The sequence below is a fragment of the Pristis pectinata genome, chromosome 8, assembly GCF_009764475.1.
Source record: "Pristis pectinata isolate sPriPec2 chromosome 8, sPriPec2.1.pri, whole genome shotgun sequence".
Lineage (NCBI taxonomy): Eukaryota > Metazoa > Chordata > Chondrichthyes > Rhinopristiformes > Pristidae > Pristis > Pristis pectinata.
This window is the reverse complement of record NC_067412.1, coordinates 29,969,490-29,996,660: the sequence shown is the minus strand read 5'-3', so window position 1 is coordinate 29,996,660 and position 27,171 is coordinate 29,969,490. Positions and strand designations below refer to the sequence as shown.

General features: G+C 38.3%; 1 protein-coding gene across 3 annotated transcripts in view; it reads left to right on the top strand.

The window, feature by feature from the left end:
* The window catches only part of brat1 (BRCA1-associated ATM activator 1), a 30,884-nt gene extending 10,109 nt beyond the window's left edge, over window positions 1-20,775 (top strand). For 2 of the 3 annotated variants that reach the window (XM_052020913.1, XM_052020915.1), the window contains exons 5-14: window positions 663-1,083; window positions 2,188-2,307; window positions 6,547-6,629; window positions 7,069-7,187; window positions 7,485-7,671; window positions 8,405-8,478; window positions 8,720-8,825; window positions 17,099-17,197; window positions 18,834-19,012; window positions 19,944-20,751. In XM_052020913.1, coding sequence (XP_051876873.1) covers window positions 663-1,083; window positions 2,188-2,307; window positions 6,547-6,629; window positions 7,069-7,187; window positions 7,485-7,671; window positions 8,405-8,478; window positions 8,720-8,825; window positions 17,099-17,197; window positions 18,834-19,012; window positions 19,944-20,630 — 2,075 coding nt within the window. In that variant the 3' untranslated portion in view covers window positions 20,631-20,751. Of the gene's footprint in view, window positions 1-662; window positions 1,084-2,187; window positions 2,308-6,546; window positions 6,630-7,068; window positions 7,188-7,484; window positions 7,672-8,404; window positions 8,479-8,719; window positions 8,826-17,098; window positions 17,198-18,833; window positions 19,013-19,943 lie in introns of all 3 variants that reach the window. The other variant, XM_052020912.1, reaches the window with a different exon arrangement.
* Window positions 20,776-27,171: the final 6,396 nt, after the last annotated feature.

Genomic DNA, 27,171 nt, shown 5'->3' with positions numbered 1-27,171 from the left:
GCAAGGAGTAAGAGATTTAGAGGAGATCTTAGGGGGACCTGGAATGCTCTACCGGTGAGAGTGGTGGAAGCAGAGTCATTACTGACATTTAAGAGGTGTCCAAATGAGCATTTGCATCGCCTAGGCATTGAAGGCCAGGGGCCAAGTGCTCATTTAGACACCTCTTAAAACATTTCATCGCTTATTTCTTGTATTAGATTCCCAGTAGGTCATGATATAAACAGACATGCCATCCTCTCCCAAACTCAACAGACTCACCCTGTTGTTTATTGCAAGGGAAATTGAGTACAAAAGTATGCTTCAGTTATAGAGCATTGGTGAGACCTCATTTAGAGTGCCTTGAAAAGTATTGGTCTCCTTACTGAAGGAAGGATGTAAATCCTTTTACTGTTCTGATACCTGAATTGCAGTGCTTAGGGTACCTAGATGTGATCTCATTGGTCATTAAAGGATATGATGAAAGTTCTTTGTCCTGAACTGATGTTGTTCATTGTTCCTAGTGTAAGCAGACAAGTCTGTGAGGGCAAAAAAATTGTTACTGAAATATAAGGTTATTTAACTAGAAACGTGTTTCCTATATTAATCTTGTGTTTTTGATTTATCAGAAAGAGTGCTTTTAATGTCAACAGTAGGTTATATTTCCTTACTCTTTGTGTTAACAGACTGTATCTCTGAGATTATATGGCTTCAGAGGGATCCAAGTATATTTGTGGCCTCAACAGCAAGTCAACTTCTGGCCAACATTTTATCTTTCTCTTTACAACATTCTGAACTTGCTGCATTGGAAACTAGCAGAAAAATCCAACTAACTGACACAATTGGTACAGTTACTGGTTTGGACTCTACTGTTTGGTCTGTGTGTGTCTGTGCAATTACTGAACACATTGAAGGTTTTCTGAAATCCAACATCACTTCCAACATCCAACAGGCCCTGAAACTACTATCCAAGGTTTCTGTAACCTGCAATCCAGTTTGTATTGCATCATTGTGGTCCAAGGTAGAAGGAAGTGTGAAATTACTCTTAAATGGTGATCTGACTAAAATTGGTCAACCTTTGGCAGAGCTTTTCTTGAATATATCCAGGTAAGAATACAGGAGCTTTTGGAAGAGCTACTTAATACATGTCTCCAAAGATCTGTCAGGTGACATTCTGATTAAAACGTTTGCTTCACACTATGATGGTAGATTTTCTGGCAATCCACCAGAAGTAAGCTGTTCTGAATTTATTCCAGTTCCAGTTAGGTTATTTTTAGATGTAAAAAGTCTGTAGAACCTAAAACATTATTCTAGAAGAAAATTACCCTGCAGCTGTCTCACCCAATGAGTGAAAATATAAAGCTGTATTGGCACACATGCATACTGTGATACCACTTGGTGGTACTTGAATCCAAATGAGTGTTCTTATGTGAGGTTACAATTTTGGATTATGAGATGTTAAGCACTAGCTGAGTAATTGACAGCGTTGACCAAAACAAGTAACGCTGAGTTAAATTTCTCCAACTAATGCTGGAAATACTTCATTTTCAAGAATGATTCAAGCAAGAGAATGTGCTGCATAAGTATCTGAGAGTGCAATTGAGAATAGTCTCTTTACTTAATAACATCTCTGAACTAAGATAGGCACATTGTTTAACCAATAACATTGTAGCAATTCATTTATGAATGCTAGAGAAGGTTGAAAATTTTTAAAGTAAAAGAATAGCACAGAAAAAAATTGCCCAACATCTATAAGTACTAAAATCATGTAACCTGTATTCTACTGCTAATTCACCTCAAATGAATGGAGTTTAACTCTTTAATAATGATTTCAAAAATATTGCATTGTTAATCCGTTTCAATGTAAATGATAAAACATTGATATTGCTCCTTAATTAAAATGGCATTTATATGCTTGTGCCCTTTGATGATGATTTGCTGTCAATTGTGTGATCTGTGGGAGGTGGAAACTAGGTAGACTGACTTGTTCCCCAAAATAATTGGCCTTGGTAATGCCTCTGGAAATGTGTACAGCCTGAATTCTTTGTGTTCAGCTAAGTTCTTTATCTAATTTAGTCATTTAGACAATGAGGATGGAAGTAGAAGAAGAGCCAATTATTGATAAATTATGGTATAACTCATTAGCTTTACATGCAATTGTCCTTACATTGCATGGAGCGAAAAAAGGATTGTTTTCATTTTATCTTGCAGAACAGTTCCATGTGAAGTACTGCAGTCCAATACCTGGGAATTACTTAGTCTCTTACTGAGGTCACTGAATCAGGCTGAAGCACTGGCATTAGCTTCAGGGGTCGTAAAGCTCCAGAACTGGTATGAATGTTTAGATATTTATTTCTGTTCCAGGGAAATATAAATATTTTATATACATGATCAATGAAAGTACCTAATGGATATATGGCCTGTCCCAACATAAAGGATTTCTCCCATTCCTGGGTGTTGAAGTTATTCTTTAATACAGAAATTACCGGCTCCTATGTAATAGATTCTTAAAATCATTAGAAATGGGGAGCATAGCCCTAGTCATTTCAGGCCCCCTCTGCAGTTTCAGATATGCTGTTCTAAGTAATTTATTGCATTGTACAATTGAAGTTTGAATTTTCATTTAACAAAAATGAGTGATGTTGCTTAAAAATAACAGCAGGGAAGATAAATGTACTTGTATTTTTACAGCATGTTGAGCCTGGTGCTGCTTGCAAGTAGTGGACCCATGCAGTGAGATTACAAGTGCAGATTTGATATCTATTCATGTTGATGGTCTCTTAATGTGCAAATTTGTTCACACTTGGGTGGAATTGAATACACTATGATGTCACGCTACAAAATATAATCGTAGCCTTCTGAGAAAACTTGTTTTTCAACTAGAAGGAAGAACTTTGATACATCCATGAAGAAACATAAGAGTTTTATTTTACTAATTGTCATCAAGAAAAGTAATTTCTAGAGAGTATCATGACTTCTTTTTTGTAAAAAAAAGCTTATGCATTGGTCACGCAGACAAAGCAGTCCACTTGTTTGGCACTCTATCTACTACCGTAAACATTAATTCTCTCCTTCACTGGTGCACAGTGGTTGCAGTTTGTACCATCTACAAAATGCACTGCAGTTACTCATCTGGGAATCCTGAGAGCATCTCTTAAATCTGTGATCTCTACCACCAAGGACAGCAAGGGCATCAAGTGCATGGGCACATCATCACCTGTTAGTTCTCCTCTAAGTCCCACACCATCATAAGTTGGAAATATATTCACCTGTCCTTCATCACTGTTGAGTCTAAATCCTGAAATTCTCTACCCAACAGTATGATGGCAGCAATTCAAGAAGGTGGCTCACCAATACCTTCTCAAGGGCAATTAAGGATGGGCAACAAGCACTAGTCTTGCTAATGATGCTTATATCCTGGAAAATAAGGAAACATACCAAATATAAGTAAGATCTGGGAAAATTGGTCCCTGGGCTATATCTAGGGTAACACTCAACGTTTAGGTTGTAATCTGTCAATGAGACATGTATGTACGGAGTCATATTACTCCTACTCCGTTGATTCTATCCTTGTAGCTGGAGTCCAGATACATGATGGAAATTAGGAATTCCAGCTGAACTCAAGTGCCAAGTTCCAAAGAACAACAGTGGACACATTTGAGCAAAATCTTTTGTAGGGATTTTTATTAATAAGTAACCTAATAAGTCAGGTGAACTTTTTAAGCTCCCTCACCTTGCTCCAAAATTTTTAAATTTATTTTTATATGGGTCAGAAATAAATTTGGTTACTGACGCCAATGAGAATAACTAAATTGAATATCAGAAAAATGTGCAAGAATTAGACTAATTCCTCATTTGTGATTGATCCATATTTGTGAATCATGATCAATAAAGTATGAAGTAATCTTTATTTTTATGCTGTATATATGTGGTCTGGATTTGCTGTGTTGACTTGCTCAAACACTCATGGCTCATATTCTCAATTGCCCGGAAAATGTCACATATACATTATGTATGGTAGCCCTTGGTGGCCCAGACCATCCTGAAGCCAAGAGGCGCGGCCCTTTTTAACTAAGGGCCTCAAGTGACATAATTGGATGGTATAGGCAAGATAGAACAAACCACGTCCATGAAGTTCTTCTGGAAACCTTTGACAAGGTGGCAAAAGCCTATCTACAGCTATACCATCTGTCAAAACTATAAAGCTGTTTCACTGCTTCTGAATGTCTGGAACATAAACATTTAAAAATTGTTAAAAATGACATAGACAATTAAAGCACAATTTACAAACGTAAAAACTCAGTCATTCTATTGCCATTCAAATGAATGGGCTCACAGTTCCTGCACCAGGTCTAATCTGACACTGAACATAAAAGCAGAAATCCTGGAATAAATCCTGCAGTATTTTAGCAATCTTATGCTTCACTATTGGGGTCCATAGGCAGTCTAGTGGTGGATCTCAGCCTGCACAGTTGGAACTTGTGTATTTATCCAAATCTTGTAGGCACTTAACATGGGTACATCTCATAAGTCTGTGCAGAACAGCAGGCAAGGTCCAGCAAAGTATTACCCAATAAATATATGGGGCATGCTAAATGCAAAACTTAATTATGCAGATGCATACAAAATTAAGTTGACATGGACCCCTGCAACAGTAGTTTTATTGAAATCGTATTTTGGTCCAATTTTTAAAGAGAATATAAATTAATTCTAAATGTTTATAGAAATAATCTCGAATTCACAAGATGCACTCTAGTGCAGAATATTCTTTCACTGTCCTTCAGGGACCTGAATTTTATTTCAATGTGGGAGAATAATTGAATGCTCTCCCCTTATAAAGACTATTCAAACATTTTATCTATCTGAATTATCCCTGCCAAACAATCTGGGTAATTTATTACATCTCTTATTGGTATATTAAAATTATCCCTCTTTAGAAAGCTTAATAAACAACGTCAGATTACTTCCACTCCTTTCAAGGGATTTATTCACACGTGGATGATATTATTTTAGAACTGAAAAGACTTTAGCAGTCTATGAACAAATCTTATATATCTTGATGTTCTCTCTTCTCCAAGCAGGTGTAATCAGAATTTACTGGAAATGTTGACTCTGATTCACTTCCCACAGAAGGACTTAACCAGAGTGCTTCTAATATTTTCTCTTTTTGTTTTGGATTTCCAGAATCTGCAGATTTTTGCTTCATTTACTCCAGCTCTTCTGGGTACAGAATTCCAAAGATTCACTCTCTTCAGGGTGACAAAATGTATTCACATCCCTGTGCTGAATTACCATCCCTTATTCTGAGACTGTGATCCTTGCTTAGAGAAAACAACAACTTTAGATCTACCCTGTGAAGCCCATAATAAAACAAACTATGTTCATTTGAGCTCATTTTTTGAGACCTATCATCTTCTACTACTACTTTGTTTTCTGTGAAAACAAACACAAAATATTTGTGTGATATCTCTGCCATTTTCTTATCCACCAACAGAATGACTCCTGTCTCAGTCTGTAAGGAACCACTTAAACTTTTGCTAAGCTTTGCATGTGCTTGAAGGAGTCCCCTGGAGTCTGGAGTTGTAGATGTAATAGTCTTTATTCAGCACAAACATGGAGGGAAATCTGGTGAAAGGATGTTCCGAAACTTGAAATAGATTCAGTTTTTAGACTTTTAAGATGCAAGGATAATAAAAGGTGATCAGATACAATTTCAATAGTTAGAATACATAGTTTACCTCAGTATTTTGGATGTGATCAAATAATTCCGTAGAGTCATATATTTATATTGGGAGCACACCTTCAGTGACAAGGCCGACTTTGAATTTTCAGAACCTTTTTTGAGGCAAGGTAATTCACAATGGTATTCTAAAAGCTTTAAAAAAAAATCCAGGCATGTTTCTTTTGCCACAGTATTGAGATAGGTGGCTCTCTGGATACCCAAAAGCCCAGGTATTGATTGACAGGACAAATATAACTATGAGCATGTTTGATGTGCTAACTAGCAAAATAGCACCTCCTTTGATCCCATTCTGGGGTTGGAAACACAGCGCCCCCCCCCCCCCCTTTAGTTTTATCACAACGGTGCAAAATGTTTTAGCTCAAGATGTCTGATGCCTGGTTCCTATACCTAGGTCTTCCATCCATTGTTTCTCGGTATTGATAGATGTCACAATTCCTTAGTGTAATCGTGGCTGAGGTTTTGATGCAGTTCAATTAATATACTGTAGCTCTGTTGTCTGTACATTTAGCCAATGCTTATGAAATATCTTATGGTAATGTCATATTTGCATTGTGCCAATATTTAATAAGTATCTTATGAATGTACCCGTTGGATTAAGTATTGCTAATTTCCAAAGCATGTTTCTTAAGTGCTTCCCATAATGAGCTGGTAGCTTGCTCCCTTCACAGATGGCGGTGTTTGTTTATGCAGCTGATGTTATAATTATAGAAAACAATTACTGCCGGTAAGTTGTATTTGAAAATAGTATGAAGCTTTTTCTTGCTTGTATTAATGATTACTAGACTACATCCTGTTTCAGCAACACCTTTGAATGCATTTTATTACAGTCCACAGGCACTGAGGATGCAAGCTATGGCAACGTTGTTCCATCCACTGAATTACATCTTTAATGTGACCAAGGATACTACAGGTATGCTTGCATTAGATTTTGCAAAAGCTAACTGATACTGCCTGTGGTAAATTTTATCTTCAATTTGTGGATCTTAAATTTAAAATTTAAAAGAGAAAAGGATGATGATACTGAAAACATGGGTTTATCTGTGCCTCTCATAATTTTATAAACTTCTATCAGGTCTCCTCTCAGCCTCTTATGTTCCAGAGAAAAGAATCCAAGTTTGTCCAACCTTTCCTTATAGCTAATACCCTCTAATTCAGGCAGTATCCTATTTCTCAATTGTTAAATTTTTAAGTGCTGTAGTTATTGCATAAACGCATGCTTTTCCTAAAATAACCACAGTTACATCTGAAAAATAATATTTCTCTCCATTTTGGATTACACTTCTTCAATATTGCCTGTGTTTAAATAAAATCTATGTTCTTTAATACTGAAAGAATTTATTTTGCTACAGTACTGCTGGATGAATCTTCAAATTGCAGGGTTGATACTGAGCATCATCTTTTCAAAAAATCAACCTGCATCAGCTTGATCTGTCAGACACTTTCGCATCTCTGTGAATTCTTACAAATGGTGAGTAGTTGCACTGTGCTTTAAATTAGACTGCTGTCTTCTCAGCTTTGGAATCTGAATGATTTGCCAGAAAATAAATAGAACATTTTATGGCTGTCAAAGGAAATCCTATTCTATCTTTGGTTTTACTTCACAGGGATTAAAATAACATGTCTTTTTAAACCTCTGGAAAATGTCCATATTTCTCAAAAGGGGCTTTTATGTATTGAACTCCAGGAAAAGAGAATAAATGTAAATTAATTTCATCATGCAACTTGTAAAATAAATCTAAAATTCTTGAATTTCTTTCTTATTCAGCCCTCTCAGGTGATAGATTTGCCATACCAAGCCTTGACTAACTCAGTGCTAACTATCCTACAGTTGTGTATTGGCACTGCAGTACCCACCACTTCAGCTGGTGTCAACATTAGCAGACATTTGATTAGCTGCATCAAAGTTCAGAGAGCAGGAATGGATGTTATCGGTGCAATCGCTCAATGGACAGGTATGAAACAAAACAAAAATACGGCACTGAAATATTCTTCGCCTGTAATATCACTGTTTCTGATTCAAGGTCGATAACAGCTCATACTCCCTCCTGATTACACCTTTAGCAATTTAAAATGGTCTTGCCCAGTCAACCATGCAAAACCATGGTTTGGTATTTGAGAGCCTTATGATATTTTTATGTCTTAACAGTGGGAGCTTGGCATGCAGAAAAAAAATAATAAAAATATTCAAATTAGTTTTAAGGTCAACATTATTTATCCTCAGAGAAATGCCTCGGGACATTTTATTGTGGTAAAGATGCCATATTATAAAGGAAGTTATTGTTGTTTAATAAATAACCAATGATCCAAATAGTGGTAATCAGTTAACTGCTCTGTGGATTTATCTGTGACTTAGTATGCAGGATGCCAGGTTAGGAAACATATTCCTCTGAAGGCTTATTGGTAAAGATTAAATTCTGTTTTGTTAGAAATTTTTGTTTGGTATAAGGTGAGTAAACATTTTTTTTGTTATAAACATAGTAAATTCAACCATCTCTTCCACACCCCTCTCTCTACAACCCTCTGCCATTTTCTCGCTATAACTATTGCCTGAATCTACTTCCTTCGGAGTCCTCTGTTCAGGATATGAATTTTGCTGCTGTGTACTTTTGAACTATAAAATTGTCTGTAGCGATGGTGTTGAGACGGGTGTAATTTTTGTTGAAAATAACATATATTTAATTACAGAGGGAATCAAGGAAGTAGAGAATGCATTAAACCTTCTCCTTGATTATGTCAGAAACCCAGATACAGACTGTACTGTGAGTATTATCTTGTATTTATATACCAATACATAAAATTTCAGTGTAAATCTGTTTATTCACATGATGCGTAGTGGAAGAACAATGATAATAACATATATGACTGCAATGATAATCAAACTAAATACACTACAAATCTTCCCATGCAGTCTACTGCTCAGTATGTAATTTGTACCAATTGCACGTAAACTACATATCACATGTAAAAGCATGAGTAATTATTCAAAGTTGTAATGTTTAGGTTTTGAAGAAAACTCTCCAGGCTTTACTTCAATGGATTTTATCCTGTATTAAAGCTGAAGATTCTCACATGCTTGAAAATAAGTTGCAAGAGTTTTTACATGGAGGTAAAGAACTGGCATATATTGTGGCTATATTCTAGGCAGCATATTCCTACCTAAGCATTTTTTATAAATTTAACTTAAACAAAACTATATCGTTAATTTGTATCCACAAAGCTAATGAGTCTTATAGACCATAGTTTAATGACCAGCTACATTTATATAATTGCATTTATGCCTTAAAACAAAGAGCATATAGGATTAATTCCTACTGAATGTGCTATCTTTCAGTATTATACAGTAAACTAATTTTAAATTCACTAAAAATGTAAAATGACAATTTAGTTTTTATCATCTTTAATATACCAGATTCTTTGTGTTTTTGTAAACCATGTTAAGCACATAACATTTGTAAAATAGAATACAAAGTAATAATTCAAATTTAGTTTCTTAGTTTTTGTTGAATTAACAGTCTGGCAGCATTTGAGATAGTAAAATTTACACTTGTTTCTGTACTTGGGATGATATTCTTGCTGACTATAAGAGTCAATATGGTCATTAGATGAGGGCAGGACAAGGCTTGACTCCAGTTGCTAAATAAACTGTTGAAACAAATAAAAATGAAAAACTTGAATAAGGTATGGAAAGGTTCATGGTATTTGGGGAATGGTATCCCATGTTCAGGAGAGGTAAATAAAAGAGACTGGTATTAAAGCTGAAGCTGAATAATTCAATATCTTTTGAGTGTTGTTGATTTCATTGAACAGACCTGGGTCTAATTTGTCACGAACCAGCAACAAAAGAAACACACTGAGCATGATTCAGTGTTAAAACTATTTTATTAATCACTACTTATGATAATACGTAAAATAAAAGTAAAAATGTTAGTATGTTAGAATTCAAAAATGTTAAACCTCGAACGTTAACCCCAAAACTAAACTCTTCGTGTGTGTGTGTGACAAAGTCCAAAACTCCCAGTTCCTGAATGGTTCTTAAAGTTCAGTTCCGCAAGCCATAAGGTGAAACGTGAGCAAGGGCTTCTTCAACAACCACCGTTGTCTGAAGATAAGATGTAGATGTAGAAAACATAGAGAGAGTACATACGAAATCCAAATGTTCCACGATGGAACCCAAACGACACTTCAGTGTTTACTCGGTAGTGACTTCCTCACCCCGAAAAGCATCCGAACCGTGGTCGTCCACATACAAATACCTGTTTCCTTCTACAGGTCAGCAACAAAGTGAACTCCACCGGATTACTTCCAACTTCCATACATGGATTTCAGTGGCAAACACAGTTATTGTTTCTCATCCATCGATAGAGAAAACAAGCAGGCTGGTGTCTCTCTCCCTTCTCTCTCTCTCTTCTTCTTCTTCTTCAACAACGTCATTACGTCCTTTATCTTCTATTGACGTAAGCACGCCCCACACACACATACACACACACTCTCTATCTTAAAGGGACTTTCACTGAGTCCATAACACCTCCCACCTAAAAAAAAATTTTCCCAAGAAAATTTTAACCGCGCATAGAGTTAGTAATGTTAATAATTATCATGCTACACAACTACAGACTATCAGATTAGTACAGATACATGTTTCCCATTTAACATCGGGAAAGACAATCAGCAATCACATTATCTTTGCCTTTAATGTGAGTTATCATGAGATCAAACTCTTGCAAAATTAAACTCCAGTTTAACAGCCTTCTGTTCTTGTTTTTGACTCGGCTCAGAAACACCAATGGGTTATGATCTGTATACACAGTCAATGGTTTCTGAGCGGTGCAAACATATACACTGAAATGTTGCAAGGCTAAAACAAGCGACAGTAATTCTTTCTCTATGGTGGAATAATTCTTTTGATGCTCATTAAATTTCTTTGAAAAGTAAGCTACAGAATGGTCAATATCATCAAGGTCACCCTTCTGCAACAACACAGCTCCTGCAGCTTCATCACTGGCATCTACTGCTAATGAAAATGGCTTTTCAAAGTCAGGTGTTCTGAGCACAGGATGGTAGCATAAAATGGCTTTCAGCTTCTCAAATGCTTCTTGACAAGAATCTGTCCAAACAAACTTTACTCCCTTCTTCTGAAGATTAGTTAGGGGAAGAGCAATATCAGCAAAATTTTTACAAAATTTTCGATAATATCCAACCATTCCCAAAAATCTTCTAACAGTCCTCGTACCTGTGGGAATAGGGAACTCAGATATTGCTTGAACTTTTGCCTGAACAGGAGCTTGCTTGCCTTGACCTACAACATAACCAAGATACGTCACAGTGGCATGGCCAAATTCACTTTTAGCCAAGTTAACTGTAAGGTTAGCCTTGGAAAGTCTTTCAAACAACCTTTCTAACGCAGAGATGTGATCCTCCCATGTATCATTCCCAGTCACTAAGTCGTCAATGTAGGCATCTGTATGTTTTAACCCATGAATCACTGAATTAATCATTCTTTGAAATGTTGCCGGAGCATTTTTCATTCCAAATGGCAAAACATTGTATTCATACAATCCAGAAGGGGTTACAAAGGCTGAAATCTCCCTTCCTCTATCTGTTAATGGAACACACCAGTACCCTTTTAATAGGTCAATCTTTGTAAGAAATTTTGCCTTTCCCACTCTGTCTATGCAATCATCCACTCTAGGAATAGGGTAAGCATCTGACTTTGTTACAGCATTCACTTTCCTGTAATCTGTGCAAAATCTAATAGTTCCATCAGGTTTAGGTACAATAACACAGGGCGAACTCCAGTTTGAAGTAGAATGTCTAATAATATCATTTTCCAACATGTATTTGATTTCCTGATCAACAAGTTTACTTTTTTCCACATTCATTCGATATGGGTGTTGTTTGATTGGTTTTGCATCCCCAACATCAACATCATGGGTAATTATCGATGTTCTGTTTGGAACATCTGGGAACAGATTTTTAAATTTTAAAATTAATTCTCTCATCTGTTGTTTTTGTGAAACTTGTAAATGGTCCAACTTCGTTTCAAGGTTCTCCAGGATATTTTGGTTTTTTAGTTTCGATGGAACAATATTTGGTCTAAATTGGCCTTCCTCAACATCAACATCAGGCATTCTAGAAACAACCTTTTCACCATCCACCAAGGCCACAACTGAATCCCTCTCATAATAAGGTTTTAGCATGTTTACATGACAGAGTTGTGTTTTCTTGCGTCTATCTGGTGTTTTGATTATATATGTTAGATCAGTCACTCGAGATTCAATAACATAGGGTCCAGAAAAACGAGCTTGCAAGGGATTATTTTGGCTAGGGAAAAATACCAATACCTTTTGCCCCACTGCGAATGTCCTAGGCCGAGCACGTCTATCAAAATATGTCTTCATTCTTATCTGGCTTGTTTTCAGATTCTCTCTCGCTAGCTGGCAGACTCTCTCCAACCGAGTTTTAAATTTTTGGACATAGTCCAACAGACTCAAGTGAACTTCCTCATTAACCCATTGCTCTCTTAATAACTCCAAAGGTCCTCTCACCCTATGTCCAAACACAAGCTCAAACGGACTAAATCCGATTGACTCCTGGATCGATTCTCTAACGGCAAACAAAAGTAAATGGATACCTTCGTCCCAATCCTTGGTGTTTTCAAAGCAATAAGTCTTCAGCATATTTTTGAGAGTAGAATGAAATCTCTCCAGAGCTCCTTGAGATTCTGGGTGATATGCAGATGATACAATCTGCTTTGCTCCCAGCTCATAGACTATTTGTTGAAAAATTTTTGACATAAAATTACTACCTTGATCAGATTGGATTTCTTTTGGCAAACCAAACAAGGTAAAAAATTTTACAAGAGCCTTTGACACCGTCTTGGCCTTAATATTTCTAAGGGGTATTGCTTCTGGAAATCTAGAAGTGGCACACATGATGGTTAACAAATACTGATTTCCAGTCTTAGACTTTGGTAATGGACCAACACAGTCCACAATCACCTTCGAAAAGGGTTCACCAAAAGCAGGAATTGGTTTCAAAGGAGCCACAGGGGGTTTTTGATTTGGTTTACCTACCATCTGACATGTGTGGCAGGTTCGACAAAACATCACCACATCTTTTCTCAAACCAGGCCAATAGAATTGTTTCAAGATCTTCCCTACAGTTTTATTCACACCAAAATGACCACCCAAAGGCATACTATGGGCCAGGTTTAAAATCTCATCCCTATAAACTTTTGGAACAACAACCTGATGAATAACTTCCCATTCCTCAGTAACAGGAACATGAGGAGGTCTCCATTTCCTCATTAACACTCCATTTTTGACATAGTATCCAGTTGGCACTTTCTCAATCTCCTCACATGAGAGAGCTTTTTCTTTCAATTCTGTCAACTCAGGGTCCTTTGTCTGTTCCACCATAAAATCCTTCCTCGACAAAGACAAATCTTTAAATTCAGGCTCACTATAAGGATGTTGATCCTCCAGTGAAGACAGAAAAGTCTCAGATAAGGCATCAAAATTTTCTTCCTGTTTAGGACTGTCACAAGGAACTACATCAGACTGCACCGGACTGTCTGTCTTGGCTAATTCTTTAGCTCTAGCTCGAGTCACCGCACATGATGGGTAAACATCTGGATCATCCTCAGACTCATCAATCCTTGGTTTGGTTGTTAACCGTACCACAGGATCACTTTCTCCATCTGCAAGGTCATTTCCCAATAACAAAGAAACTCCTTCCACTGGCAAACTAGGTCTTATCCCTATCTCGACTGGTCCTTCTATGAACTTTGACTTTAAAATCACCCTGTGAAAAGGGACAGACATGGTCTCACCTGTAACGCCTCGTACTAGATTTACTTCACCAGTGTCACTTTCTTCACCAAAATTTAAAACACTGTCCAGCAAGAGAGATTGACTAGCCCCAGTATCTCTAAGAATTTTCACTGGCACCTGGGGTGACTCATCATTCAGTGAAACAAAACCCTCTGATACATAAGAACGGAATTCTTTTCTCACCTCCTCCAACTTTTCCGCTTTTCCCTCTTGCAAGGACTGATCTTTAACAGCATCTCCTAAACCTTTTTGATTTTTAATTGCCTGAAAACAAGCATTGGGCCCAGCTTCCTTCTTTTTCTTCAAAAGGGCACAATTAGATATCACGTGGCCAGGTTTCCTACAGTAATAACAAGTACGCTCAACAGGTTTCTCCAGCCCTGGCTTCTTTTCATCCTTCCCTTTTTGATTACCTCCCAATTTAATCTCTGGTTTACCTGGATTGTCTTTGTAACTACTTTGAAAGGTTTTAGGTTGTCCCCATTTGGATTTATGGGTTAAAGCATAATCATCTGCCAACCTAGCAGTTTCTTGTAAAGTTTCCACTGCCTTTTCATTTAAATATGTTGTTAATTCAGCTGGAACACATCTTTTAAAGTCTTCCACTAGTATCAATTCTTTCAATTTATCAAAATCCCCATCTACATTTTTAGCCATGTACCATCGTTCAAAACATATTCTCTTTCCATTGGCAAATTCCATATAAGTCTGATCTGCAGATTTCCTCAAGTCTCTGAATTTTTGTCTATAAGCCTCAGGGACCAATTCATAGGCCTTCAATATAGCTTGTTTTACCTTGGTATAATCAGCTGCATCCTCAACAGACAAAGCAGAATAAGCTTTTTGAGCTTTACCTTTAATCACACTCTGTACCATAAGAGCCCATCCTTTCCTTGGCCAGTTTGAACTCACAGCAACCTTTTCAAAATGTTGGAAATACTGATCAACCTGATCTTCTTCAAACGGAGGGACTAATCGAACCTCCCTGCTGGCTGAAAAACCATCATCAGAATCAGATTCCGAACTCCTACGCTTCATTTGTAACTCATGCTGCCTCTGTTTCTCCTTCTCCTCACTATCCAGCTCCATCCTCTTCAATTCCATCTGCTTCATTGCTAGATCAGCCTCTATCTTCATCTGAGTTAGCTTTTGTTCGGCCTCTAATTTCTCTCGCTCGGCCTCTATCTTTAACTGGGTTTGCTCTCGTTCGGCCTCTAATCTCTTTTGTTCTCGTTCAGCTTCTAATTTATTTTGCTCTCGTTCAGCCTCTATCTTCGCCAGCTGCACCTGTGCCTCAGAAATTGCTATTTCACTGCCAGGAAACTGTTTTAACACTTCCTTCTCAAACACCTTCTTTTCCACATAATGGCCAGCTATCAGTCTCTGAATATCTGCCTTTCTCATAGACTGCTTTACTTCTGTAAGGTTTAGCCTGGTAGCAATCTTTATCAGATCATCCTTTTTCGCCACCTCCAATCCCTTTTGGGTTGGTGACTCCAAAAATGCCTTAATATCCATTGCTGCTGGTTTCCACACACACAAGCCAATTAAAAAAGAATTTATCAGACCTCCCTCAAAAATCTTTGGATTGAATCTCGAACAAATCTCGTCAATCTGGGGTACGATCCCAGACGACACTCGTTAACCTTGGGAACTATCCCGGACGAGCCCCCAATTTTGTCACGAACCAGCAACAAAAGAAACACACTGAGCATGATTCAGTGTTAAAACTATTTTATTAATCACTACTTATGATAATACGTAAAATAAAAGTAAAAATGTTAGTATGTTAGAATTCAAAAATGTTAAACCTCGAACGTTAACCCCAAAACTAAACTCTTCGTGTGTGTGTGTGACAAAGTCCAAAACTCCCAGTTCCTGAATGGTTCTTAAAGTTCAGTTCCGCAAGCCATAAGGTGAAACGTGAGCAAGGGCTTCTTCAACAACCACCGTTGTCTGAAGATAAGATGTAGATGTAGAAAACATAGAGAGAGTACATACGAAATCCAAATGTTCCACGATGGAACCCAAACGACACTTCAGTGTTTACTCGGTAGTGACTTCCTCACCCCGAAAAGCATCCGAACCGTGGTCGTCCACATACAAATACCTGTTTCCTTCTACAGGTCAGCAACAAAGTGAACTCCACCGGATTACTTCCAACTTCCATACATGGATTTCAGTGGCAAACACAGTTATTGTTTCTCATCCATCGATAGAGAAAACAAGCAGGCTGGTGTCTCTCTCCCTTCTCTCTCTCTCTTCTTCTTCTTCTTCAACAACGTCATTACGTCCTTTATCTTCTATTGACGTAAGCACGCCCCACACACACATACACACACACTCTCTATCTTAAAGGGACTTTCACTGAGTCCATAACAAATTTCTCATGCTGTCTTCTCAAATGTTAAAACAAAATTCCTATTGTTCTCTCTCCAAATTAGTAACAGGTTATATTTGGTGGCGTAGTTGCACCAGATTGCAATATAATTTGATTTATGTGGCTGTAGCAGTACAAGCAATGAGGTGACATTTTACAAAAGCATCAGTTTTCCATCCAAATTTTGCATGTTTAAAACACTGTTTTGGGGCATTTTCTATGGTTTCATATTGTGTGAAATTGGGGCTGTATTGGAGCTCCTCCTTGAACCGATCACTGCTATGCCCCAGGTAGCTCAGTTCTTCCAGGGAAAAGGGGTGAGAAAAGAACTTTAAAAAATGTAGCTCCTTGTCTTCAATCTGTCCTGGCAGTTTGGAGGTTCTCCAGGGGTCAGACTTTGTGGGCAGGTTTCCCAGCAATCAGATCCAAGAAAATGTTACAGAGGACCAGGTTTCTTAAGTCATTTTCATTATGCATTTGGTCTAGTATTGGTACCTCTCCCTGTCTCATTTGATGAATTTACATTACCCTTTTCTGATGATTGTATCTTGGACAATACTATTTCTCTTTGGGTGCAGGTCAAGGTAATCATGATAAACTTCTTTAATTATACTGCTGGTTTCCTTTGATATTAGGCTGGTTAGGTGCAGCACTTGCATATTTCGCATAATATTTGCATCAGCCAGAATTCATTGTATAGAATTGCTTTACTAACATTTTTGTTTGCTGACTTAAACTATAAAAAATATTCCCCTTTGTACTTCTGTAAATAGTATGTGTAGGGAAATGGGTTGTTTTGTTTTTCTGCAAAAAAAACTTTCCTTGCAGACCTTTTCTGGTTTGATTAATTTTAAACTGTAGTCAAGAAGAATTTAGAATGAGAATTATTATTTTATTTTTAACTTCACTTTAATCGTTGTACCAAAAACATTTACAATTGAGAACTTGTATGGTACTTTATATTTTGGAAGATTTCAGTAGACTAAGCGCAGAGTATTTTCACATTAGATCCTCGGTCCTTTTACAGAGGTACAGAAATTTTGTTTGTATATGGTACAGGGCTGTTGGACGTAATCTATTTGAGGCTTCCAAAGCTGGTGTCATTTGTTTTGGATGTGTATCTTGATGAATCTCAAGTTAATGGCAATCTTTTTCACTATATCACAGACTTCATATCAATAATGAAAAAGCGACTGTTTGATGTTCATTGGGAGATTCGAGACTCCACAGTTGAATTCCTTGGTGAACTGTGCTTCCAGTTTAAAGGTATTAGCCTTCTCACTAATGGAGAATATTTTTCAAATAAAACTAACATTAACTTAACAAGAGTAACATGAGCTTAACCAATAAATAGTAGATCAGCCAGTTAATAGTTCATTCATAGGTCTTGGTTAACTTGCTATTAGCTGCATGATGAAGAGTGCCCCATTGGGAAGATTCCTGCAGAAGTATAATCTCTAGCCAAGTTCTCATCTCTTTTTATGACCACTGTTGTGACTAACAAAACTGAGCCACACAGAAGCCGTAACTTTGGAGATATAGAAGTCTTTATCCAAAACAGTAGATCTTCTGGAGAACATCTAGTATCTCCTCTCCTCACAATATGTTTTATACTTTTTAAACACAAAGATAACAATAAACAATTAACTACAGTTTCAATGGCTATAATCACCTACTTAACTTTAACATTTTGAATGTAGGCAGGTAACTTTGCGGAATTACATATTTACCATGGTAGCACATCCCAACTAGCAGAACACCTTTGAATTTTCAAATACTAGTAGCTGGTCCAAGAGCTTCTAAATGTAAACTCCGGACTCCCAAAATATACCTCTTCTGTTACAGTGTTGAGGGACAGCTCTGTGAATATACAACTAGCCTCAATATTAAGTAACAAAACAGACCCTGTCCTGAACTGTGCATTAAGTGGCAAGGATACAGTTTTAACAATATGTTAATACAGGAGATGGCCACTTAGTGCCTTCCCTGATCTCATCCTGAAGTTTTCAATGAGCACAATTAACATGAAAAAGAGAAATAAAGGATTGCAGATACTGGGATCTAGATGAAAAACACTGTGATGCTGGAGAAACTCAGCAGGCCAGGTAGCATCCGTGGAGAAAAGCAGGCGGTCAACATTTCAGGTCAGGACCCTTCTTCAGGACTGAAGATAGGAAAAGGGGAAGCCCAATATATAGGAGGGAAAATCAGAGCAGTGATAGGTGGACAAAAGAGGGGAGGCGGTGTGGGCTCAGGGAGGTGATAGGTAGATGCAGGTAAGAGATAGTGATAGGCAGGTGTGGGGGAGGGGTGAGTAGATCCACCGGGGGATGGGTAAAAGGTAAGAAGAGAGAGGAAAAGAAAGGGGGCTAGGAAAGAGAAGAAGCTTGGGGGGGTAGGAGGAATTACCTAAAGTGGGAGAATTCAATATTCATGCCATTAGGCTGCAAAGTTCTTTCAATATTCATTCAATATATTCTTTAAGTATACATTCATCTATTGTCTTCCCCTGCGTATTTTCAATGGTACAGAATCAGAGTGTCCCACACCCAATGATTGGTTTCAGTAGCCCCAATGTGTCAGTTGAAGTTAAATTGTGAACAGGTTTTATTTGCTGAAGACTAGTTCTCATTTTAATTAATATCTGCTGTCCATTATTTCATAACTCCAGAATCATCCCCAACAGCCACATCTAAGGATGAGTTGAGATTAACACAGTGCAACCATTTTCTCAATTATAATGTTGAAGTGTTCACTGAAATGTCGCAGAACAGGCTGAAATGTTTGTAGATATAAGTTAGGATGGGCAAAATAATTGATTGTGCTAAGACTTGTATTATCAGTAATAGAGTGTGCTCATTTGTGCTGGATTTTAATTTTGGCTTTCTTGTATTTATTTCAGAAATTCAGAGTTTCTCTCTGTTAATTGGGACCTGTGGACTCCCTCACCTTGTTTTGGAGCTGCTTTCAGATTCTGAAAGTTACGTCCGTGCAAGTGGCATTATTGCAGTTGGAAAGATGGACTACCTCTCTCCTAATTGGCAAACTTTATCAAATGAAAGGAATTTCACAGCGGTGAAGGTGCGTCAGATTTTTGAATTATATTTTTTGTCTGCCTATGTTTTAGTTAAATTAATAGTTCTACTTCAGCTGCGAATGAAATTGTTCTTGGCTTAGGATACCCACCAGAATATGTGCAATGGATTGAGACTGGGTTGTGTTGCATTTAATACTAAGCTCTGAAGGACTTTGGTTCTGCTTTATCCTACTGATCTCACTATACTTAAACTGAGAGCTTACTTTGCAGTGAGGTGCCATTTCTCTAGCACAAGTTGAGCTCAACTGGAACAAGGTAGGAACCCAAGGACAGGTCAACATGATGGGTGAACAAAGAATTAGAGTCCCAGTTGACTGGAAGTTTGGGTTATGTTTATAGATTGAATGGAGGTGTTTAATGAAGTGATCAGCCAATCTGCATCTGGTCCTCACAGCACAGAGATCACATGGTATGTGCAAAAAATAGGACACTAAATTGAAAGAAGTATAATTACATGGCTGTTTCATTTTGAATGAGTGCTTGTGCCTCTTCGCAGTATGTAGAAACAAAAGAAGGCATGAGATATAAATAAATTTGCACTTCCCATACTAGTGCTCGTTGCTAGGGATGAATGCAAAACCCCAACATTTACAGTGGTTTGGGAAAATCATGGCAACTACTGATGTCATTAATATTTTATATCAAAATGTCTCATCACTTTTTCGAATAATTCGAACTAAAATGTTTTACTTTGAAGTATTATTTGCTGATGTAATCCACAGAAGAAAAATGAAGATTGTATTTATTTACAGATAATTAAATTACAATTTTGGATATTTGTATCTTATTTTGATGTAAGCACTAAATGTTTGCCTGAAAAGATTTACCTCATTTACACAAATCCAAATTTTTGCATTATTATATGGCATAGAAAACATTTAAAAACAAATAAGTTATATATTTTTTGCCTTCCAGGGAAATATTCTTTCCCACTTGTTGGATATTTTGAACCAGGATACGGAGGGCTTTCCTCGGAGGGCTGTGGTTAAAGTGTTTGTTGATTGGGTGAAAAATAGCCACAAGTTCTGCTCATGTGAAATGTCGGATGTTGTTCCTGTTGTTTTGAAGATCGGAAGCTATGATTTGGATTGGGAGGTCAAACTTTATAGTCTGGAGCTGGCAGAAGCTTTCATAGATTGGTCAGCATTCAACTTATCTTTAAATCCATACGCTATTGCATTGCCAAATAACATATGTTCAACGCAAGTGAGAGGCTTTGTGCAAAATCTCTGTGATACAGGAATTTTTGATATCTTATTTCATGCTTTGTGGGACTGTGATAGACCAGTGGCTCAGAAAGCTTGCAAGATATTAATGAAACTAAAAATGATTGTTTCACATGCTGACAACATAGAAATTGCCAAGAATCTGAATGGATACAAACCAAACAGTGAAAGTTTCAACAGTTGGCTTTCCCACAACGACCTAAATTTGAAAAATGTGAATGACGTCTTGGAAGTTTTGATAGCACTAGACTTGGAGTGCCAACACCAACACCTCGCATGTAGCAGTGATCATATTGAGAGTAGCCTTCGATCTCTGCTACAAGACATATTGGCTGCGGCTGAGAACTCCGAGGAAAACGATGCAGACTGCTACTGATCTGCCAAAGTTGCATTAAAATCGAATTGTATAAGTATGTAAATTTTATATAAACAAAGCCATATGCAGCTGGGACTTGAATATCCAGCTTTAGTCAAAAAATGTATTTTATGTTTGCTACTGAAAATAAATAGACTCCTTTTTCTAACCTTGTTTGTGTTGATTGTAATAATTTAGTTTTTTCATATGTATCACCAAACAAACTTGTGCTCTTTGTGTGTCTGTGAAAGACGGCTGGGTGGAGTTTCTTTTTCAGGTGCAAACTCCATTCAAAGTTGTACTAGCTGTTCAAAATGAAGTGACTGTTTGCCTTTCCATTGAAATTCGTGTGCTTACCACAAATATAAGGCTTCTTTGAGCTAGTGTTTTTGAACAGCTTTTTAAAGCACTGCAATTTTTATTGCAGGATTAAAAGAGAAGTAGTTATGAATGGTAATGGTACAGTTATTAATGCAGGTATTGTGTGGACTGGTTATTAGATTTGGCCTACCAAGAGTTTTCCTATCCCACTGGAAAGTATCCATCATGCATTCTGGACAATTAAAAAACAGCTTTTTTTATGCTCAGGCTGTACCATTGATTACAACAGAGTCCATCAGAACTACCATCTGACAAATCAACAGGGTGAAACAAGAAAACAAAGTTGTTGAAACCAGCAAGAAATTAGACATTTACAGGTGAATGGTTGAGTCTGCACAGATTGGGAGTGAGGTTTTCAGTAGATTCAAGTTTCTTATGAAATCATGGGGCTTTACCAATGGACTAATGTGTGTGCCAGAAGAAGAAATTCATCAATTATTCCTGGGGTGCCTTAAAGCACCAAAATGAAGCTCAACTTGGAAAGCCTCCACAAAGAGGAGCAGCGGCCATTTTTGCTGGAATCTCACCTAGCACTTAATTCGATCAGGGAAGTGGCCAGCATTGTGGCCAGGCCTGTTTAAGGCTGATGTTTTTTTTTCAAATGGCATAAAAGATTGTGAAAATTTAATTAGCAATTGTTGTAACTTATGCTTGAAATTCCTTGATTGTTTGAGGTGATTTGACAGTTAGTGGTGAGCTGCAATGACAAAGCCAACTTCAGTGCTTATGTATGGATCCAAAGACAAGCTTAGTAGGCTTTGCTGTAACTGCATTGACATTTTTTCACAACGTTATATTGGCATTGTATTCAAATATATTTAGTTCCTCAGATTAACTTTTCTATGTAAATTAAGCCCCCAACCTATGAAAATAGCAATTAAAAAAATAACAAAATAAAAGGCTGGAAATACTCAGCAGATTAGACAGCATCTATGCAGAGAGAAACAAAATTAACATTTCAGACTGCTGGTTTTTCATCCAGATTAGGAAAAAAACAGAATTTGAAATCCAGAAATGATTTTCCATTTCAGATTTCTAGTATCTGTAGTACTTTGCTTTTGAGCATATGTTCTTCCACTCCAGCTCACAAAAATCCTTGCCAGATTCAACTGCGTGTCTTGCAGCCACGCTAGGGTTTCATTGTATTTATGCCATATATGATTTAATTAGATTATGTACCACACTGGGATCTGAACTGAACTTGTTACAGTTGATTAATTTATTTTTTTCTTCACACATTTCACAGTTATAAAGCAATAAAGATAATTGTATTGATATATCATTTATTTATTTTTCTTAAGCTCTTTGAAAATTAATTGATGTTTTTATCTTGTCTTGTGCAACACAATTTGTATGTAGTCTGTTCATTCAGTTGCATTCTTCAGCTCATTAAATTTCAAATCTCATAAAAGTCAAGCAAAGCTTTACATAGAAAACAAAAGAACATTAGAGAATAAATCAAGAGTCTGAGAAAATATAGTCTGGGAAAATCATGCCTCTAGTTTGAACTGAGGTGATTAAAGTGCTTTAGGGGGACAGGTAGGGACATCAGCAGGGAATATTCCAGAGTACGAAATATGGGGTCTTGGTGAAATGGAAGGTTTAAAGAGTTGATTTCAGGGACAAAGGAAATGTCTGATTGCACATTAACCTGAATGGGCAGCCAGAGGGTGGATAAGGTCTAAATGAAATGTACAAAAATGCAGGCTGGAGCCAAAACATTTAACAGCACCTTGACCCTGTGGCACTACTGTGCCTAAGCTGAGAGTGCTTAACATTTACACAGTGGTCACAATAAAATTGTAGACTAAGCGTATCAGAAAAGCTGGACCATTATATGAACAGATTTATATTTGCTGGCATCAGCATTTCAAGGTTAAAATGTCATTTAGCATTCTCACTGATATAGTTTAACAACCTTTTGAGCTATATTATGTTTTAAATTAAACAGCTGTTTTTTATTGACCAGAGGACATTTTTCAAATGTAGACTACTTGAAAGCAGAACCAAAATTGGTGGATGCTCATCGCTGTTTTGAATCAGTCTGATTCACTGGCGACTCCAATTTCTGCTGTTTTTGGCTGTAAAATTCTGCTTTCAATGAAGAGTATAAATTATCAATGAGATTTATTTCAGTTGAGTTCCCTCATAATTTTGTTGAAAGCTTGTTAACTATAGAGATAAACATGCCATTGTATTTAGTGTAATTATTATTTCACTAAAGAATATTCCATCCTCAGACTTAACCATATTTCAGTTCTGCCACAATTTTGGTTGTATCCAGCTTTGTTTCTGCATATTGATCTTTAAGGCTCACAAAAATTGTTGCTCTTTATTCTCCTGTGGATGGTAGAGAACTTAATTTTCATAAACTGCTACTAATATTCTAATATTAACTTGCTTTTTTCCTCCCCGCAGACATTGCATGATATGTTGGACATTTCCTGCATTATCCTTTTATGTTTTAAGTTCAAACAATCACTCTGACCAGCATTTCACAACTTTCACATAACCACCAATTTGATTTTTGATTTCAGTTTGATTTTCTCCCTCTTGAACTTCCCTCACTAATCTTTAAACATAGGGATCACCTGAGCAACCCTGGCCTCACTCTATCAGAGATATTCCCTTTGTCCTATCCATCTGTTCCCTGCCCAACTTAAAGCTAACTTGCTTTCTCTCCCAGTTCTGAAGAACAGTCTTTGACCTGAAACATTAACTCTGCTTCTCTCAGCATAGCTTCTGCCTGATCTGCTGAGTGTATCCAACATTTTCTGTTTTTATTTCTAATATTGAAAATTTGGTTTAAAATGCTAGCTTTTTAAATAAAAACGATCATTGCACCTCAAAAGTAATTCATTTTGTGAAACGTTTTTGGGGCAGTTTGTTGTGAGATCCTATGTAAATACAAATCGTAAAGAAGCGAGGCAGATGCAGACTGCATTGAAATCAAAAATATTAGACTTGTTATCGCTATTAAGTATTGCTGCCTCCCTGTGCCAGCTCATTTTATCAAGTGAACCAATAAGTAAATTTATGTCAGTATGGTAGTGTAGAATGTTGAATGCTGAGGACGTCACTGAAGAATTGTGGAGAAGGAGTTATTGAGCATGCTCATATGAGAGAGCTAAATCAACACAAATAACTTGAATCCAGAGCGTTAAACATTTCCGTCACATATGGTGTTATCTTCCCCTCAGAGAATGTTTGGCCTCAGTAATTCCTGAGAGTCAATGTTCCTACTGCTATAAATTAAAGCATCATTGTGCCAAGGTAGTCAGAATTCTTTTCAAGTGTTTATTTTTACTAGCAGATTCAGGTATGAGAATTTCTTTATATGACACCAATGTAGATTTCTTTAAATAATATGTAATCAGGATAGTATTAATCTATGTAGTTTTGAATGGCATGTATATAAAGTAATATCACAGTGGAAATTCATTGGAAGATTTCTGCTAAGCATTTTACTAGTTAAAATTTATTTATAGAACATTGTACATTGATGTTTGGCAGTGAAATGAAGATTTATTAACATGAAATTGCCAGTTAGTCATCTGATCAAGCAAAATTCCGGGGAATGAAGTGCTTAAGCAACATAAGATTCCACATCTGTTTCTTTTCACGTTTTAAGTGTGTGCTTGTAAGGAGGTAGGAGGTTTTTATTACTTTTAATTATGATGTAAATTTACTTTTCACCACTATGGACAGTGCAACTGAGGGAAAGGATATATCTGAAGTAGCTGATTCCATCTGAAATGAATTGAGGGTACCCTTTCTCTTCCAATAAAACACAACGCTTGTATCAAATTTTCACTTGATAAGAACTACTACTTCAGCAAATTCCAGTAAGATATCTCCTGCCAGGATTCATTATTCAAAAGTTTAAAGTCATGAAACTTTTATTCCTCAATTATATATTATTTTGTACCAAGTAATTTAACATGGTGTATCAAAGAGGTAAATACAGTGTTGTGTTGTAGGACTTTGGTTCATGGCCAGCATTTCCAAAGCCACTGAACTGCTGAAAAGAACTTTTTTTTGTGTTGAGGGACACAACAGAAACCTCACTCCATTTCGTGCTTGTGATAAAGGCTGAGAAACTTGTTAGAAAAGGGCAATGTAGAAAATATCATAAATGGGGAGACTCACATTTTTAAAAGATTATTAATTTCTTTCCTAAATGGAGCAGCATTTATCTTTTAAGATTGTTTTGTAGCGGTTGCTACCACGAAATAAAACAAGACGCTAGTCGAAGGATTGTCAAACGAGAACTGGTTTATTTTCCCGCCTTGCGTGGGCCTTTTAAGGGAGACTGTTCCCGCCCAATGCAACCGGCAATGACGTAAGTACTACGTCATCAAGTCTTTCCCACGTACGGGTTCTCCCTGTCGCTTGGGAAAGACGAGGCCCGCCGCCACCTTGGGCCTCGTCACTCTGACGCCGCACGAACTGACTGCCGAGCCGGTTCGCCTGACCGGACGGTGAGTCGCTACACAACCCCCCACCCCGAACCGGCAATACAGTCCCCAAGGTCTGCGGGCTATGCCAGCTGCCGCTTAGGGGGTCGGCCTCTGCGTCGCGGTGTTGAAACCTCGACCGGTTGTTGCAGATCTAAATGGGCCGGTTTGAGGCGGTCCGTCGTGAAAACCTGTTCCCTGCCCCCAATGTCCAAAATAAAGGTGGATCCATTATTCCTGATGACTCGGAACGGTCCCTCATATGGTCGTTGCAACGGCGCCCGAGGTGTGCCCCTGCGAACAAAAACAAACTTACAGTCTCGTAGTTCTTTGGGCTGGCAGGATGGGGCTTGACCGTGCCGCGAGGTGGGAATCGTGGCCAAGTTGCCGAGCTTCTCGCGCAGTCTTTGTAGGACTGCTGGGGGTTGTTCCCCTTGGTCTCGAAGGGCAAGTATGAAATCCCCTGGGACAACTAGGGGCGCCCCGTACACAAGCTCAGCTGACGAAGCACGGAGGTCTTCTTTGGGGGCAGTGCATATGCCGAGCAGGACCCAAGGCAGCTCGTCAACCCAGTTAGGACCCTTCAGGCGGGCCATCAAGGCTGATTTCAGATGGCGGTGAAAACATTCCACCAACCCGTTTGATGGAGGATAGTAGGCCGTGGTGGTGTGCAGCTGCATCCCTAGCAGGTTCGCTAATGCCGACCAGAGACTGGGAGTGAATTGGGTGCCTCCGTCTGAAGTGATGTGGGCCGGAACACCAAAACTTGAGACCCAAGTTGTGAGTAGCGCCCGGGCGCAGGAATCAGTTGTGATGTCAGTCGGGGGGTTGCCTCTGGCCACCTCGTGAACTGGTCCACAATGGTAAGGAGATACCGGGCTCCTCTTGAAACCGGCAGAGGGCCCACGAGGTCGACGTGTATGTGGTCGAACCTCCTACGGGTAGGCTCGAACTGCTGTGGCGGGACTTTGGTGTGTCGTTGGATTTTCGATGTCTGGCAGTGCGGACAAGTCCTGGCCCACTCACTGACCTGTTTGCGCAGGCCATACCAGACAAACTTGCTGGCGACCAGTCGGACGGTTGATCTGATGGACGGGTGCACCAACCCATGTACCGAGTCGAAAACGCGTCTCCGCCAGGCTGCAGGGACTATTGGGCGGGGCTGACCTATCGCGATGTCGCAAAGTAGAGTCTGCTGACCTGGACCAACCAAAAAATTTCGGAGCTGCAGGCCCGAGACTGCGGTTCTGTAGATGGGCAGCTCGTCATCTGCTTGCTGTGCGTCAGCTAGGGCCGTGTAGTCGACACCCAAGGACAGGTTGTGGATGGTCGGTCTGGAAAGTGCATCAGCAACGACATTATCCTTTCCGGAGACATGTTGGATATCTGTTGTGAATTCAGAAATGTAGGATAAATGTCTCTGCTGACAAGCTGACCAGGGATCGGAGACTTTGGAGAAGGCAAAGGACAAAGGCTTATGATCGGTGAAAGCGGTGAAAGGCCTGCCTTCTAGAAAGTATCGGAAATGCTGGACCGCCAGATACAGCGCTAGAAGTTCCTGACCAAAAGCGCTGTATTTCAGTTTGGGTGGTCTAAGGTGCTTGCTGAAAAATGCCAAAGGTTGCCAACGGCCTTTGATTAGCTGTTCCAGTACCCCACCCACCGCGGTGTTGGACGCATCCACCATGAGGGCGGTTGGGATGTCTGTCCTAGGATGTACAAGC